This window comes from Meleagris gallopavo, chromosome 21 (assembly GCF_905368555.1).
Source record: "Meleagris gallopavo chromosome 21, MGAL_WU_HG_1.1, whole genome shotgun sequence".
In the NCBI taxonomy this organism is placed as follows: Eukaryota; Metazoa; Chordata; class Aves; order Galliformes; family Phasianidae; genus Meleagris; species Meleagris gallopavo.
Window position 1 is genome coordinate 7,866,066 of NC_139424.1, and position 14,277 is coordinate 7,880,342.

The 14,277-nt window shown below is 38.3% G+C and overlaps 1 protein-coding gene across 17 annotated transcripts in view; it reads right to left on the reverse strand.

Annotated features, from left to right (window-relative positions):
* BCAS3 (BCAS3 microtubule associated cell migration factor) overlaps nucleotides 1-14,277 on the reverse strand; it is a 301,052-nt gene that overhangs the window by 226,636 nt on the left and 60,139 nt on the right. For all 17 annotated transcript variants that reach the window (XM_085241072.1, XM_085241070.1, XM_085241068.1 and 14 more), the window contains exon 13: nucleotides 7,646-7,739. In XM_085241072.1, coding sequence (XP_085097198.1) covers nucleotides 7,646-7,739 — 94 coding nt within the window. The remainder of the gene's footprint in view (nucleotides 1-7,645; nucleotides 7,740-14,277) is intronic.

Below are 14,277 nucleotides of genomic sequence, written 5' to 3' on the forward strand. Positions count from 1 at the left end.
CTTGCCCTACCGCCGCTGACTCCACCACAATCCTGACTGAGAACTTACTCTGCCAGAACGTACAAATTAACTGCAACAGCCAACAAATGGCATTTCTACCTAATTTTCACATGAAACTCTCCTTCTGCAGCCCACGCCATGGTGTAACACACAAGTGGGCTGCAATTTCCCTTCAGGCTTAGAAAGTCACTATGGGGAAAAATAAAAATGAAAGAATAAAAGCATATCAGCAACCGCTAGCGCTGCCTGGGAAGGAGGCAGCAGAGCATACGCTGCCTGCGCGCTCCTGCAGCACCCTGCACTCGCAGGGCTGCTGCTGTGCTCCCACAGAGCGTGCATCAGGGAAAGCAGATGATATAAAACATACCTTCCTCTGCAAGCAGGAGAGGATCTGGCCCTTCTTCCCCTCTACAGGGAGGAGAGAACGAAACTTATTGACCCGTGCACTAGATAAATGAACAGACTATCCATTAACCAGTGAATTGCACAGAATGAAATTATGTTAGAGACAATAAAATGAATATGATTTTAAAGTGTTCATTAAAACTGTCACCAACAATCTGAAATTTAACCTATAAACCACAGCTATCATTCATATAACATACAAAAAGCTTGCCAAAAACCATCATTAACCTGTACAATGATCAATAATTTTGACATACAGTAAATTTTGTTTTAAACTGAAATACCTATAACCGATTATAAAATATTTTCCTAGACATGACAAGAAAGCAGCTGAGCCTGGCACACGTTCATTAGCTGAAAACCTCAGCCCTGGAGAATGTGCTTCATTCAGGTATCAGTGAGAAAAGCTCTGCAACTAGAAAGCATGTTCTTGGGCAGTCAAAAACCAGACTGAAGTTGTATCTTACAGAATCCTAATTTTAGGACTCCAAACCGTACCAAGAAACAGAACCGACCCATCTGTTATAATGCTGAATGTAAATACTGAGAAGTTCCTTTTCCAAATCATCTTAAAAGCTCTGTCCCACGTTTGTGGATGGAAGATAGCACAGTGGGAAGCATTTTTTGTAAGGGGAAAGAAAAGTGAAAATAAATAACAAAGGTACGGAGATAAAAAGCAGAGGGTTTGGATGTTTCCAGGCCTCCTGATAACAGCTGGTATGATGTTACAAATAGAAGAGCTGCTGGGTTAGACTCAAAGGCTGAGCCCACTGCTTCCCAGCACGCTTAACAGCCCAGCATCATTTCAGGTCTTCACATCAGGATGAAGGTGAAAAGAACTGCTGTAACTTCAAACGCTACAAAATTTGTATTAAAACCCTTTACCTACGCAACTCCCCAAATTCCAGTAACTTACTATTCATCATCTTCAAAACACTAGTAAGACTATACACTAAACCCCAAAACATTCCACATTTAAATAAGAAGTTAAAATAGAAAAGGCGGCTTTCAGCATCACCATATATAATGTTTTATAAAGCTTCGTGTGTCTATAAAATGCTCTGTTTTCCAACAGGGTGGAGGGGAAGCTTATCCTAAAATGTGCTTAATAGAAATGGTACTATAATGTAAAACCCAATCTGTATGGAAGTGATTTCTGAAACACTGATCTTATTTCCTTCCTTACTGATTCTATTTTGATTGCATTATCTATGGTTTTACAGAACTTGCACAAGTGTGGACAACAATGTATTTAGCAACTAATGCTCAGTGCGAGCACAAATAAAAGGTCTAATTTTCTTTTAAATGTGGCGAAGTAAAGACAATTTACCAAAATAAAACCACAGCCCCAGAGTCTCTAAAATTACTCTTAAAAGCAAGTATAACCATTTCGATAGGACGGAGAGACGTGTATAATTTACACACAAGTTGGTTTTAATTATCACAGTTCATAAAGGCCTTTATACCTCAGATCTCTCAAAAGGAACAGAGAAATTTTGTTAGTTTTTAACGTGGTAAAAATCTTTATAAAGATCCTCCCTTTCAGCCTTCTAAAACTGAGGTCCTTTCAGCATGTGCATTTTGCTGAAAGACCTCCACAGCAGATTCCTGATTCCACGATGCTTATCGGCTGTGTGATTTACAGACATTATACATTGGAGAAGTCTCACCAGTGGTGACCGCTTCAAGTCGGAGGGGACTCCTCACACCACCCAGATCGCCGTGTCCGAATCACAGCGCTGAGCCGCAGCGCTCCCTGCCAACATCATAAATGCTGCCATTAAAATATTTGTTTTAATTCTGACCTCAGAGTCACAGCTAATAAACAAGAAAGGCAATGAGAAATTGAAAAACAAACTAAATGCAGCTGTTGGACTGGCCGTTTCACAACTGCGTTTAACTGCATCCTTTAATTTCACGTCTATGAATAGAAGCCATACACCACAGCCTGTGTGCCAGCCGGCCGACCAAGCAGCATTTGCTTTGGAGTTCACTTCGCTCCGTTATTCCGTCACGTAAATTTCACTGTATTTTTAACTTTTCCTTCGAGATGTGGTCTGTAAACAATGACTGTTTGCTGGTGGTTTCTCATTAGGACACGTTCGAGCAATGGACAGAGTCTGTGTCATTTTTCCGTAATCCTTCTCACACACAAGGGGCACAGAATTTTTTTGTGTATCTATAATGCGTTTGCATGTGTGTCAGTGCTGAGCCCATTGAAGTGCATCCAGTGATGGGATGATTAATGCCATAGAAATGATGCATTACAAAACCCCGTGAAAGAACTAGATACGGGGAGTGCAGCACAAAGCTCCTGCTGTGCCCAAAACTTACTCATGTACCTTTAAAAATAAAAGCATGGGTGGTTTTTTTCCCCATTATGCCTTTATAAAAATCCATGCAAATAATTTGCCGGAATGCCTAGGATTTAAAATACGTACAAGGTAGAGAATCAGGAACCTGAACATACTTGAAAGTAATTTGTTTAGAAATGGTAGGAGGCCACATTCTTTTAAAATCGTAGATAAAAATGAAGAAGCAGATGAATAAAAATTGGGATAGTATGAAAACTACAATTTCCAATTCATTTTGGAATATATTCCTCAGCTATACAGGAAAAGTATAATGGTATTTTGAAAAAAAAAAAAAAAGTACACGCTTTGATGTGTTTTTCAAACATGAAACAATTCCCCCCTTCTCAGTTTTCAGGTTCTTACATGAAAAAAAAACAGAATCTCACTGCCTTCCAAAACGAAACATTTTCTTTCCTTCGGGGGTGGGCAGCAAATTTTCACTGAATAATAATAATAATAATAATAACAACCATTTCATTTAATCATGGAAATCTAAAATCCAAACAACATATACCCTATGAAGTTTGTATTTGGGATGGCTTACACAAAACAAGAGGCAGCAGTTCTCATACCTCCCAGATCACGTTTCAGTCTTAATTCTCAATCTGGGATACTTGCACCCACAACTTGAGTCCCAAGACCTTACAAGAAAGTGACACAACAAATGCTTTGGACCAATATTAAAGGGAATAGCAAAAAAACCCCAAAACGCTTAAATGAAGCAGAATACAGAAATTTCCATAGCAGCTCATGCCAGAGGCCTGGGCAGACTAGTGCATTTATTGACTTTAACAACAGTGACTAACAACCATCTCAATGTCTACGATGGAAGAAAGTGAATTAGTTTTAATGGACTATGGCTGACATCAGAATTGGTGAGGTTTTTTCCTCCTCTCTAAGTTACAACATCAAATAATACAATATAATGAAAAATGAGGATGTTTGTACTGTTCTTTCAGTCTCCAGTCTAGACACACTCTATTTTAGATTTAATCCAGTTTATCATTGAGCAACTGATTCTAATTGGTAGCATTTAATCCTTTCCCTTCCCTCTACTCATTTCCTCTCCCCATTTCAGACGCTGCATACACTTACAATTCCTGGCAGACCTTCACCATCATTTTAAAAGCTTGGAGGCTTTCCTCAAATTAAATAATCCCCCATAGTGTATTCCTTCCTTTTGTGAACTTCCAAAATTTAGTCCATGGCATTTTCATCCAGAGCCTACATAATAAACTCCTCTTGATCTCCATCATGTAGCAGATAGAACTCTTCTGTGATACTGCACTGACTGTGACATTCTGTAAACTGGTTGTGTGGTTTGTTGTTTTTTCTGTGTGTGTGTGTGTGTGTGTGTGTGTGTGTGTATTAGGAGACTAATGACAAATTCTGGCACAATGTTATATTGACAGAAAAAAAAATCCTAATAACCAAAAAAATCTTGTGAGAATGTTTCTCCAGAGTGCATTTTAAATGTAGTAGAAATTCAACCATGATGAAGACAAAGCTTAGTGTCAATACTGCTGTTTTATATTATATAAAACTCTTACAGGATGTGCAATTATTATTGTTTGTACGTAACTCCTGTCTTTAAAATCTTACGGTTCTGGCATGCAAAATGGAATGAAGACTGTGATTCTGTAACCCACACTAACAGAGCACATAAAACATTCATCAAATAAAACCAATCACGCAGATGACTTATTTGTAACTCAAGTTTATCTAGCAACATCCTAGGTCATTTTTGTGCAGCCAAGGTGTACTGGCTGTGATCCTATGAAAGACAGCCTTGTTCCTGGACACACACTGAAGCTATCCATGTTTTTCCCACAAAAAAGTGTAATTAGGAAAAATATGATATGCACACAAATGAATTCTGAAAAATCCATCTAAATTAGTGAATGCTAATTAGCAATTTTTGTGGGGACGTCATGCATAATAAACCAACCCTGAAGTCATCTGAAAGTGAACATTCCAGCTAAAATAAAGCATCCCAATACTAACGCTGAGTAAAAGCACCCACACAGAAGTGATTTTCATTTAGTAAGTGAATTCAAGCATTCTTAGAGTCTTTTTGTGAGTATAAACTTCTTGTTTCCATTACTTAACTCTCCTCTTGAAAGGTTTTAACGAAAGTCTTCCTAAAAGTTAGAAACCTTCATCCAACGTCCAAAAATATAAGGGTGGACCTGATGCTTACCACAGCCTGCAGCAGCTGCCTTTCGCTGACACCCACAGTGCCCTCTATGCACACTCAGCAATGGCACTTCAGAAGTTTGTTAGCTATATTACAACTGGATTTTCAGAGCAGCCATAGACCTAATTAAAGAAGCTAACTGTATGCCAAGTTTATTCTGTGTCTGCATACCTCTAAAACAGAAAAGAAAAAATTTAGTGGCTTGGCTTGAATCTGAACAAAAGGTGGGTCTAAATAAGTCATTACAAAAATGTCTCCAGAGCACAATGAAGTACTGTGCAGAGACACCTCTGCTTGTTCCTTCATGATTTGGTCTTGTAATGCAGCTGATGCCAAGGGCCACACTTACAGCAAGTTCTGGTTGCCACTTGAGCCAGCTCAGACATCCACATCAATTATTTGCACTGCAGAGGAATAAAAACGAATTCTTTTTGTTTCTGAAAGAAAAACTGAGGAAACACATGACTTTGCCATTTACTGACATCAGTGAGGCTCTTTCCCTTCTCTTGGACTTCCTCTCTACAACAAAGCAATATATTACTACTTTTCAGGAACTACTCAAGAACTAAATCTGTAAATTTTGTCCTGCTAATTCCTCACAACTCATTATCACAGCCCTTGCAAGCACCTTGTTTGGTATGAAAGCATGTAGCACAAACCCGCAGCATTATCTGACTGGGGATCAATACCTTCATGGCCGTGGCACTCAGTTCCATTGCTTTACTACACAGAAATCACACACATCTGTACTTTATGTCCACTGAACATCAGTGGCTTCCAGTATCAGTGGTGGGTTTTTGTTTGTTGCTGCTTTGTGGCTTTTTTTTTTTTTTTTTTTTTTAAATAATGTTTAAGTTTTTACAGACCTGAAGAACCACGAGCCCTTCAAATGAGACATGATGAAACCAGGATATTTGATCAGACACAGATAATAAAGCAGTTCACTAAAATAGATCACTGTCTGCCTTTTTGGCAGCAGCTTGCACTCACCATGTCCTATTGCAGCATCACAGACAGCACTTCGACTTATGAGTAAAGGTGTTTTTTCAGTCCAAGCAGCCAACAGAAGATGACAGTATCAAAAGCCACTTGTTTTGTTCTGTTTTGTAATGAAAGCAGCTGACTGGCAATACACCACGACATAATGGATTAAGATGATGTTACAATACTGGCTTCAAATGAAATTCTGCCTTGAAGCTAAATAAAGAACCCAGGATACATTGTGAAGTGCTGCTTTTGTACTGGAAGCAGCTGAGGTAATAGTTTTCAACTGTTTCGGTATTGCTCTGTATTCAAGACATGCAGTATGATTCAGTACCTTGCTGTAAATCATCCCCCCAACAAATATCTCACAATGCATTACTTGCAAACTGTCAAAAATAAAGGATTGGAAAAAACACCTTCTCCTGAAGTATGTTACTGCACCATCAGACCTCTGGTAACGCTCTGCTACATCACATACAAAGGACCTTAATTTTAGTACCTGAATAAAGTCAAGGAACCAGATTATGATACTAGCAATCCAACTGTATGCAAACATTCAGTTAAAAAAAAGATCATTTGCTTTTGCACAAACACTGCTTGCCATACACTTATATAATCATAAAATTATCTTAAGAAAACACTCAATTAATATCTTTAAAATATTCTGATTTAAGCAGCTCTTTTGCTTAATTAGCATTACATGACTCTACTATGTTTATTACCTCCCTGCCACACTACAAAGCAAAAATAACACTGTTCTGAAATTGACATGGTTGATTCTCACTTATATCCAAAGAGTTCCACAACAAAATCTCTTAAGTAACAGAAGAAAACACAACCAGATGAGAATACAGTTTTTTATGTCAAAAACTCACAGTGAAAACGCAGCGAACTGCACACAGCTACTAAAGGGTTCTGACATAACAGATGGGATGTCAGAATAAGACCAACTGGTCACCGACAGTGAAAACGTAAATGACAGACACTCAGCTTTATTCTTTGAAATGTGACTTCATCCCCAAGTTCCCTGTGCCATTTGCTACATTTTAGAAACCATTAATTTTGGCCAGGGGAAGCTGTTGATTCACCGGCCATTTCTTCCACTGCTCCTGCAATCAGCCGTTTTTTGCTGTCTTGAAATGAGATAATAAGCATGTTAGTTGTCACATGAAGATTTATTAACAGATGAGATCTCTGCCACCCACAGTAATTCTTCATTTATTGAGTGGAATGGGAATTTTTGATGAGTTTCTTAGAAGTATTTTCAGATTAGAGATGATTTTATTTAGAAGAGGTACAACTGCAAACTTTTGAAGAACAAAACATGTAACACTGCATTAAGTTCCCTTAGAAACCGGTGTCAGTGAAGTCACTCATTTTATTTTAATATTTATGGAGTAGTATAATTTAATAAACATGCTGATCCTCTGGATACCTGTATGTTAGAACATCTGGATAGTGGGCCAGCAGGACAGCCAACAAAACAGACTTCCTCAGTCCTTTGTGAATTGCTAGACTCATTTATACCATAGCATAACAGCTACTTCAGTTCGAAATTTCTAGAAAATTCAAATTCACCAGTGTATGACATTCAACACTGAACAGAACTGGTCAGTTATCATAGCAGTATGTGCATGTGTGGTTTACTTGTTTTAAAACAAACAAACAAATAAAACTATTGCATCAAATTAGTAAAGTAACTTACCACTAGGGTTAAAAGCCATGCAGCAAATAGGCTTTTCATGTGCAGGGAAGTGGGCCACGATACCATCACTGTCAGAGTCCTCACTGACAAGTACCTGCGTAATATTAATGGAGACACAGTAAGGTTAGTAAATTAAAATACACTTAATTGAAAATATCATGTTACTGGCACAGGATTTGTTTTATAGGATATACACAGTGGAATGAACTTGAAATATGACTGCATGTGAACCAAATACAACCTTCTGCAATTTTTTCAGATAAAGAGTGAGAAACATTTAAATAAGCTGCTGGAGGAGCTCAAGGCCGGGTTGGATGATGCCCTGGGCAGCCTGGACTGATACCTGATGTAGTACTGGGTTGGCAGCCCTGCCCATGGAAAGGGACTGAAACTAAAAGCATCACTAGTGTCTAATTCTTTGTAAAGGAAAAGATATTCTTAGAGTCAGGGAAGAGAACCAAAAGATGCGTGGATCAAACATATGCAAGAGCTTAATGAGTATTGTATTCCTTGGTTACATTATGTTATAGACCAAATTAAGAAAAAGAGTGAGAAAGATCTTTCAGAAAAGCACTTAAGAAAATGGTATCTGTGGTAAGCAAGAACCACCTTCTTAATATGGAGATAATAGTGCAAAATTCCCCATTTCAAGTTCAGAATAATTTGTTTGCTGCTTCCAAAACAATCCAAAATGTTTCTAATACTTCCTATTCCTAACAGATATCAGAATAATTTGAAGATATTTTTATGCTTCAAAAAGAGAAATCATCTTTAAATGTTTAAAGAAGTCACGTAATATGGATGCAGAGCCTGCGCCTGACTTACTTTAAACGTTCCAATTACTTGGCACTGTCACATAAGCACAATTATGGTTTTGCTTTCCGTTGTCAGCATTCCGTGCTCATTCCAGAACCACTAACCAAAGGGTCTGGAGATCTTCCTAAGAGCTTTTCAAAGAAACTGTGTTCTTTTCTCGGGCTACATAAACTGCTGTAACAACTTCTATGCATCATCTTTGCACAACTTCCACTTTTAGGTAACAAAGGCTTATCCTAAACATTTCACTAATTAAAAACAGGTGATAAAGTAGCACCAGCCGTACAAACCAAACCAAAGGGTTTCTAAGTCCAGTCCATTAAACAAAACTATTTAATCTAAGAAATGCAGAGATCTGTAGGTATCAGCAGCATCTCAGTCACTGCTAAAGCCATCCATACCACAACGTGTATCCTTTTACAGAGTGTAAAGTGGATGAATTCAGCATGTACTTTGTTGTTGTATTTAATCTAATGGTAACTGCACCACCCTCATCATCACTGCTTACAATCAGTTTCCTGAAATTACACCTTTATGTTTAAGCTACACGTTTTTTGAAAAATCTGACATTTTCACTATAGAAGCTGATTCTCAGATACAGCAAACTTATTTTAACTGCACTACAATTCCACTATTTGTGATAGAAAAAAAAGGAAGAACAATGTACTGGCATAACATCCAGGTGAGCTGAGTCAAGTCAAAACGAAAGCAACAAAAAACCCACCTTCCTTACCAAAAAACCTGGAAATCCTTGGATTGTGGAGAATTCAACACTCCAGTTGTGACCTCCCTACCACTGCAGCCCCAGAGTGCAAATGCTTGGTTGTGAGGCACACAGGTGGAAACACACTATGCAACACAGGATGAAGTTAAAGAAATGTTCCTCAAATTTTTAAAAGCAATACGAAAAAATCCTTGTTCCTGGAGCAGGAACGTTCTTCTATTAAATCACCAACTTGTGTTTAAATCCTCAGACTGTACTGCAAGATTTGTCATGCCCTTTCCCTACACTTCTGCACTGGAGAGTTAGGGAAAACATACATCACTTTTTACAACTTCAACACTACAAATGATGGAGGGGAAAAAAAAAAAATCAAAGGAACTGCAGCAGTGAACTTCAGCACACCATCAGCCAGAACCTCTTCCAGCTCAGAGCCTTTCCAGCTCTAAAATCATAGCACGGGTTTTTACCATCATATATAACTTCAAGAAAGCAAAATTATGTTTATGTAATACAATACGTGCTTTATATCAGAATTTATTATTTTCTGTATTAAAGATCTTTATATGGATGTAACTGCACCAACACAATACGTGTCCCTGATTACTACAGGGGAGTAGGACCAGCTGACCTTTAAAGGTCCTTTCCAACTCCAACAATTCAATGAAATAGTGCAGATTTCATGCAGGTAAGAAAGAAGACTGGAGCTGTGTAGTAATGGAGGAGATATTCAAAGCCTCTACCACGCAGCTTCACAGATTTCAGAAAACACTCTTTATGGGTGCTAAGTGCCTGAGAAGGTGCTGGAGAGAACGGCATTGGTGGGTACTGAGTGGCACATAAACCAGTGCTGACACTGCACAGCTTGCTCCTTTTGACCAGTTCATGGCTTCTGACCACTGGAAAGAGCGGAGCTGGACATTCTTCTTGGAAATAAAACCAGTGGTACAAATTGCCTAATAACACGTGCACATTCTCTCAGAGAGCTCGAAGGAAGCAGCTCATTCAGTTTCCCAAAGCATAGAGAAAGACAAATCCCACAGGAATTCCAAGGCTGCAATTTTTTTTCAGTCCAGACAGGCTCTGTTCTCCAAGGTAGAGGCCTCTTAACCACTATGCTACTAACAGCAAAAGGCCCTACAAAGTCTGTCACTGAAAAAAAGTTCATAAATTGTTGCATTACTCTTGTAATTGCATCATCGTTGAGGTTCTTAGGGATGCTCAAGTATCTTCCTTTCAGAGTTTCCCATCATTACACATAGAAACCCCATTTAAACAAACAAAAACAAAACCAACTTTCCTCCTAAGATGGAAATCACCACTCTGCCCATTGCTGATGCCCAAACATTGTCTCACTGAGAGAGCTTTCAAGAGGAGCCCAGCCTTGGCTGGACCACCGAGCTCTCGTGCCAGCTCTGTTTTAGTCCAGCAGACCACTGCAGTTGTTAGGAGATGGATAAAGTCCTCTTTGTCTCATTCTGAAAGAGAAACAGACATACACCTAGGGGATCATTACATCTGCTATCAGAAAGCAATGTTTGCACTCAGGGCAGGAGATAGCTTAAGCCGAAGCTTTTTCCTCCTATGTAATATTTTTCTTCATTCGTTGCATTTTCCATGCTGCTGAACAGAAGCCACTAGTAATTATGACTTCAATTATTTTAATCCTTAGAGGCAAATTACACCACTTATCCCAGTGGAGACATGTTTTTAAATAAAACATGAAAGTAACCCAAATAAAAATGGACACAAATTTAATCACGCAGGTCCTACTCTTAATAAAATTAAGAAAGCATGATCTAAGCATCATAAAAACAAATAACTTTGGCAATATTTATAAATATGAGTATTATATAATAAAGAGATCTGTGCACATACACTCAAGATCTCCGTTGATTTAGACAGCTGAAGATGGGGCAGTGTCCAACCCAGTTCCTATGGCAAACGCACAAACCCCAGCCCCTCCAGCTGACCTCCCCAGACAGCCTCCTCCAACTTATAGCCAAGGTCAAACATCAGTGGAAAAGGGCTAAAAGTGATAAATCTGTGGCATTAACTACTGCACTCCTTTTAATAGAATCCAGCATAAACTCAAAACAGCCTCATGCTCAGCCTGAACCATTTATCTGAGACAAAAATGTCTTCCTGACAAAAACCAGATCTCCTTTAATAAAGTAAGGCAGACAGTATTATGCTCTGAGGGAATCCTGTTGCTCTTTTTATATTTATATATAAAAAGAATTCTTCTGTAATACACGTAGATATAAAAAGTGAACAAAATTGATGCCAAATATATGAGCACTAGAACATCAAATTAGCTTTTTTGAAAGCTGTTCTTCTAAATAAAAGCCCTGGTGTTAATGATCAGTGGAATTATGTATGTAGTCAAACTTTCATTATTGAATAATTTTTTACCTTCAGAATGAATTTTCACTGCAATTCTTGCTCCTGATAAGCATCGTTGTTTGGTTCAATTGTTATCAGCTTCTTAGCAAGTGAAAATGAACTTTAGAAACTGCAGCAGTCTACAGTTTTCTGAAAATTCCTCTTTAATGCAATAAAAAGTTAATAGGGAACAGAAAAAAAGGACCAATCACATTTTAAAACTTGGAAAAAAAAAAGATAATGTGTTGACTTTTAAAGTTATTTTTAAAAATATTTATTCAAATATTTTCATGCATTTTGGATGACCAGTGGAAGCAATACAACAATGCACCACCCATCACATCGCTCCACCAAAAGCACTGAGAACCAAGTTCTGTATTTTTTAAACGGCCAAATATTCTCTGTCAACTAAATGTTGGATGTTTAACAGATTTACATTCCGTCACAAAACTGGAGACTTTTGAGAAAGGTCATTATTGCAGACTACATGTGGGTGGCCTGCTTGATGAATTAATTAAGGATACAGAAACAAAGGTTGAAAGAAAATAATTCTTCGTTTAAACTCAAGCCACTAAGGTCTTACACATTTAATTCCAATTATTGAAAAAGAGGACATCTGTACAGCTTTAGCTTTATCCATTTCAACTAATTAACGGATTCAAATAAATAGTCATTACATCTAACTGAAAAGTTTGCTAACACTTCATTAGAGGGAAGTTTAAACAAGCGCACAGCCCTGTTAACATATTTTGGTTTACCACAAAGTTACTTGGGCATCTCAGTAATTATTTTTACTCCCTTTACAAATATATCATGACAGCCAACTCCAATACTTCTACATTCCTATGCATTTATTTAATGCTCCATACTTCATATTTTCTTAAAGTGGCCTCAACTCGGAAAGTAGGAACTACCATACAGTTGTGGGATATGAGATCTCACTACACTATCTTCATTTGTAGAACAATATTAAAAATATTTCCCCCACGGATCTGCAAAATCACATTAGGAGACATCTCTGGTTGTTAATGGTGCATTTTTCAGAGGTAAGGTAGCACAGTAGCATTCCATGAGGTGCACTGAGCTCCATCCTGCATTCGTTGCATTGGCTAGCTTTGACATGGCAGACTGCATAAAGAATTGAGTGAAAACCTGAAGCTGTACTTCATCCTTTTGGCCTATGCACATCCAAACCATGTTCCTTAATTCTTCTGCTAGCATGCTAGCAGCTAAACCTGCACAGCAGCACAAAAATCTCCCCCCACTGAAAAAGTGCTTCTTTCTCCTTCAAAAGGAGACACTCACCTGCCTTATATTTGCTGCTTTTCTTTTCCATTTTCTTTCTCTTTTAAAAATGGCTTTGTTTCCTATTTCAGCTATATATTTTATCTCAAAGACATATTTTATTTCATCATAATAGGTAGATAGAAATCTTTATAGACCTAAAGGAGGTGAGGCATTCCCTGTACATTAGGAGACAGCCGATAAGAAAACAGCTCTCTGCTTCTGAAATTCCCCTTTCTTAGTTAGGCTGCCAACTTCTGAAAATGACATATGTGCACACACAAATACATTTACATAGTTGCTAGGCAAACCTCTGTTGCAAGGGACAAAAGGTTTTCACACTGGAAGTGCAGTCCAGAGAACACATGGACAGCATCACTACTTCTTGCAATTCTCCTCTCCATCACTTCTCTATTTTAACAGAAAGGAAGGGAACACTGTATTTTGGGTGACCACTGGCAGCAAAAACAATTTGCCACAGCAGAGTAAAATAATCTCAGAAATTCATGCCGTGAAAAAGAACCAGTGCAGCTCCAACAATCCTACAGATTTCACATCTTTATGACGCTCAGCTGCCATTCTACATTGAGGTTTATGAGCAATCACATTCAGTGCATTGAGGTTGCTCGCCTCATTTAAAGGTCAGACTTGCTAGAATGCTTTCCTGAACTGAAGTTTGAACCAATTATGCTATAAGAACAAGCCAGGAGTACCCCAACAGCAGCATGTCATCCTTACAGGCCTGCACAGGATTGCTGCCAGGCACCCGGGGACAAATCAACTTGTTTCACTGGCAAAGCCAGGCCCTGCCACCTCCAGAGCAGGCTGCGTGCACAGAACTTACATTTCTGCACGGCAGTGGAAACCACCTGGTGTGATGGACAGCAGCTCCGTGGGACTGTGAGCATGCACAGTGCTCCTCACACTGGGGGGTTCTTTACTGGGACCAGGTTGGACGACAGATGTTATTCAGAGCATATCCAAAACGTGTTTATTCTTAATAAACTTTCTCTTTCCTAGACCTACATTTTAGCATGGAAAAAATAGGAAGACGTCTTCTGTACCACAAAAATCCAACAACACAAAAGAACTTTTTTTTTTTTTTTGCAGAAAAACCCCTGTAAGATTAATTCTGAAAGTGAATCTAGCACTGAAAATAAATGATTAATTTAATACTATTTTAAATTTTCAAATAACAAAAATATGAATATAAGATGTGCAAACAATGAGGGTATCTAAATTAGAGTCTCTTTCCTGGGAGATTCAAGACCAAAATTATTTTACTAGAACTGATGGTTTATTTATGTTACAGCAGCATTATTTGGACAAGGCAAGCATTATCATTTTTACAACTACTTTTCCACAGTGCCCTCTAGGCTTGATAGCTCCTTACTATTGTTAAGGTCAGAGGACAAGTTCATAAAAC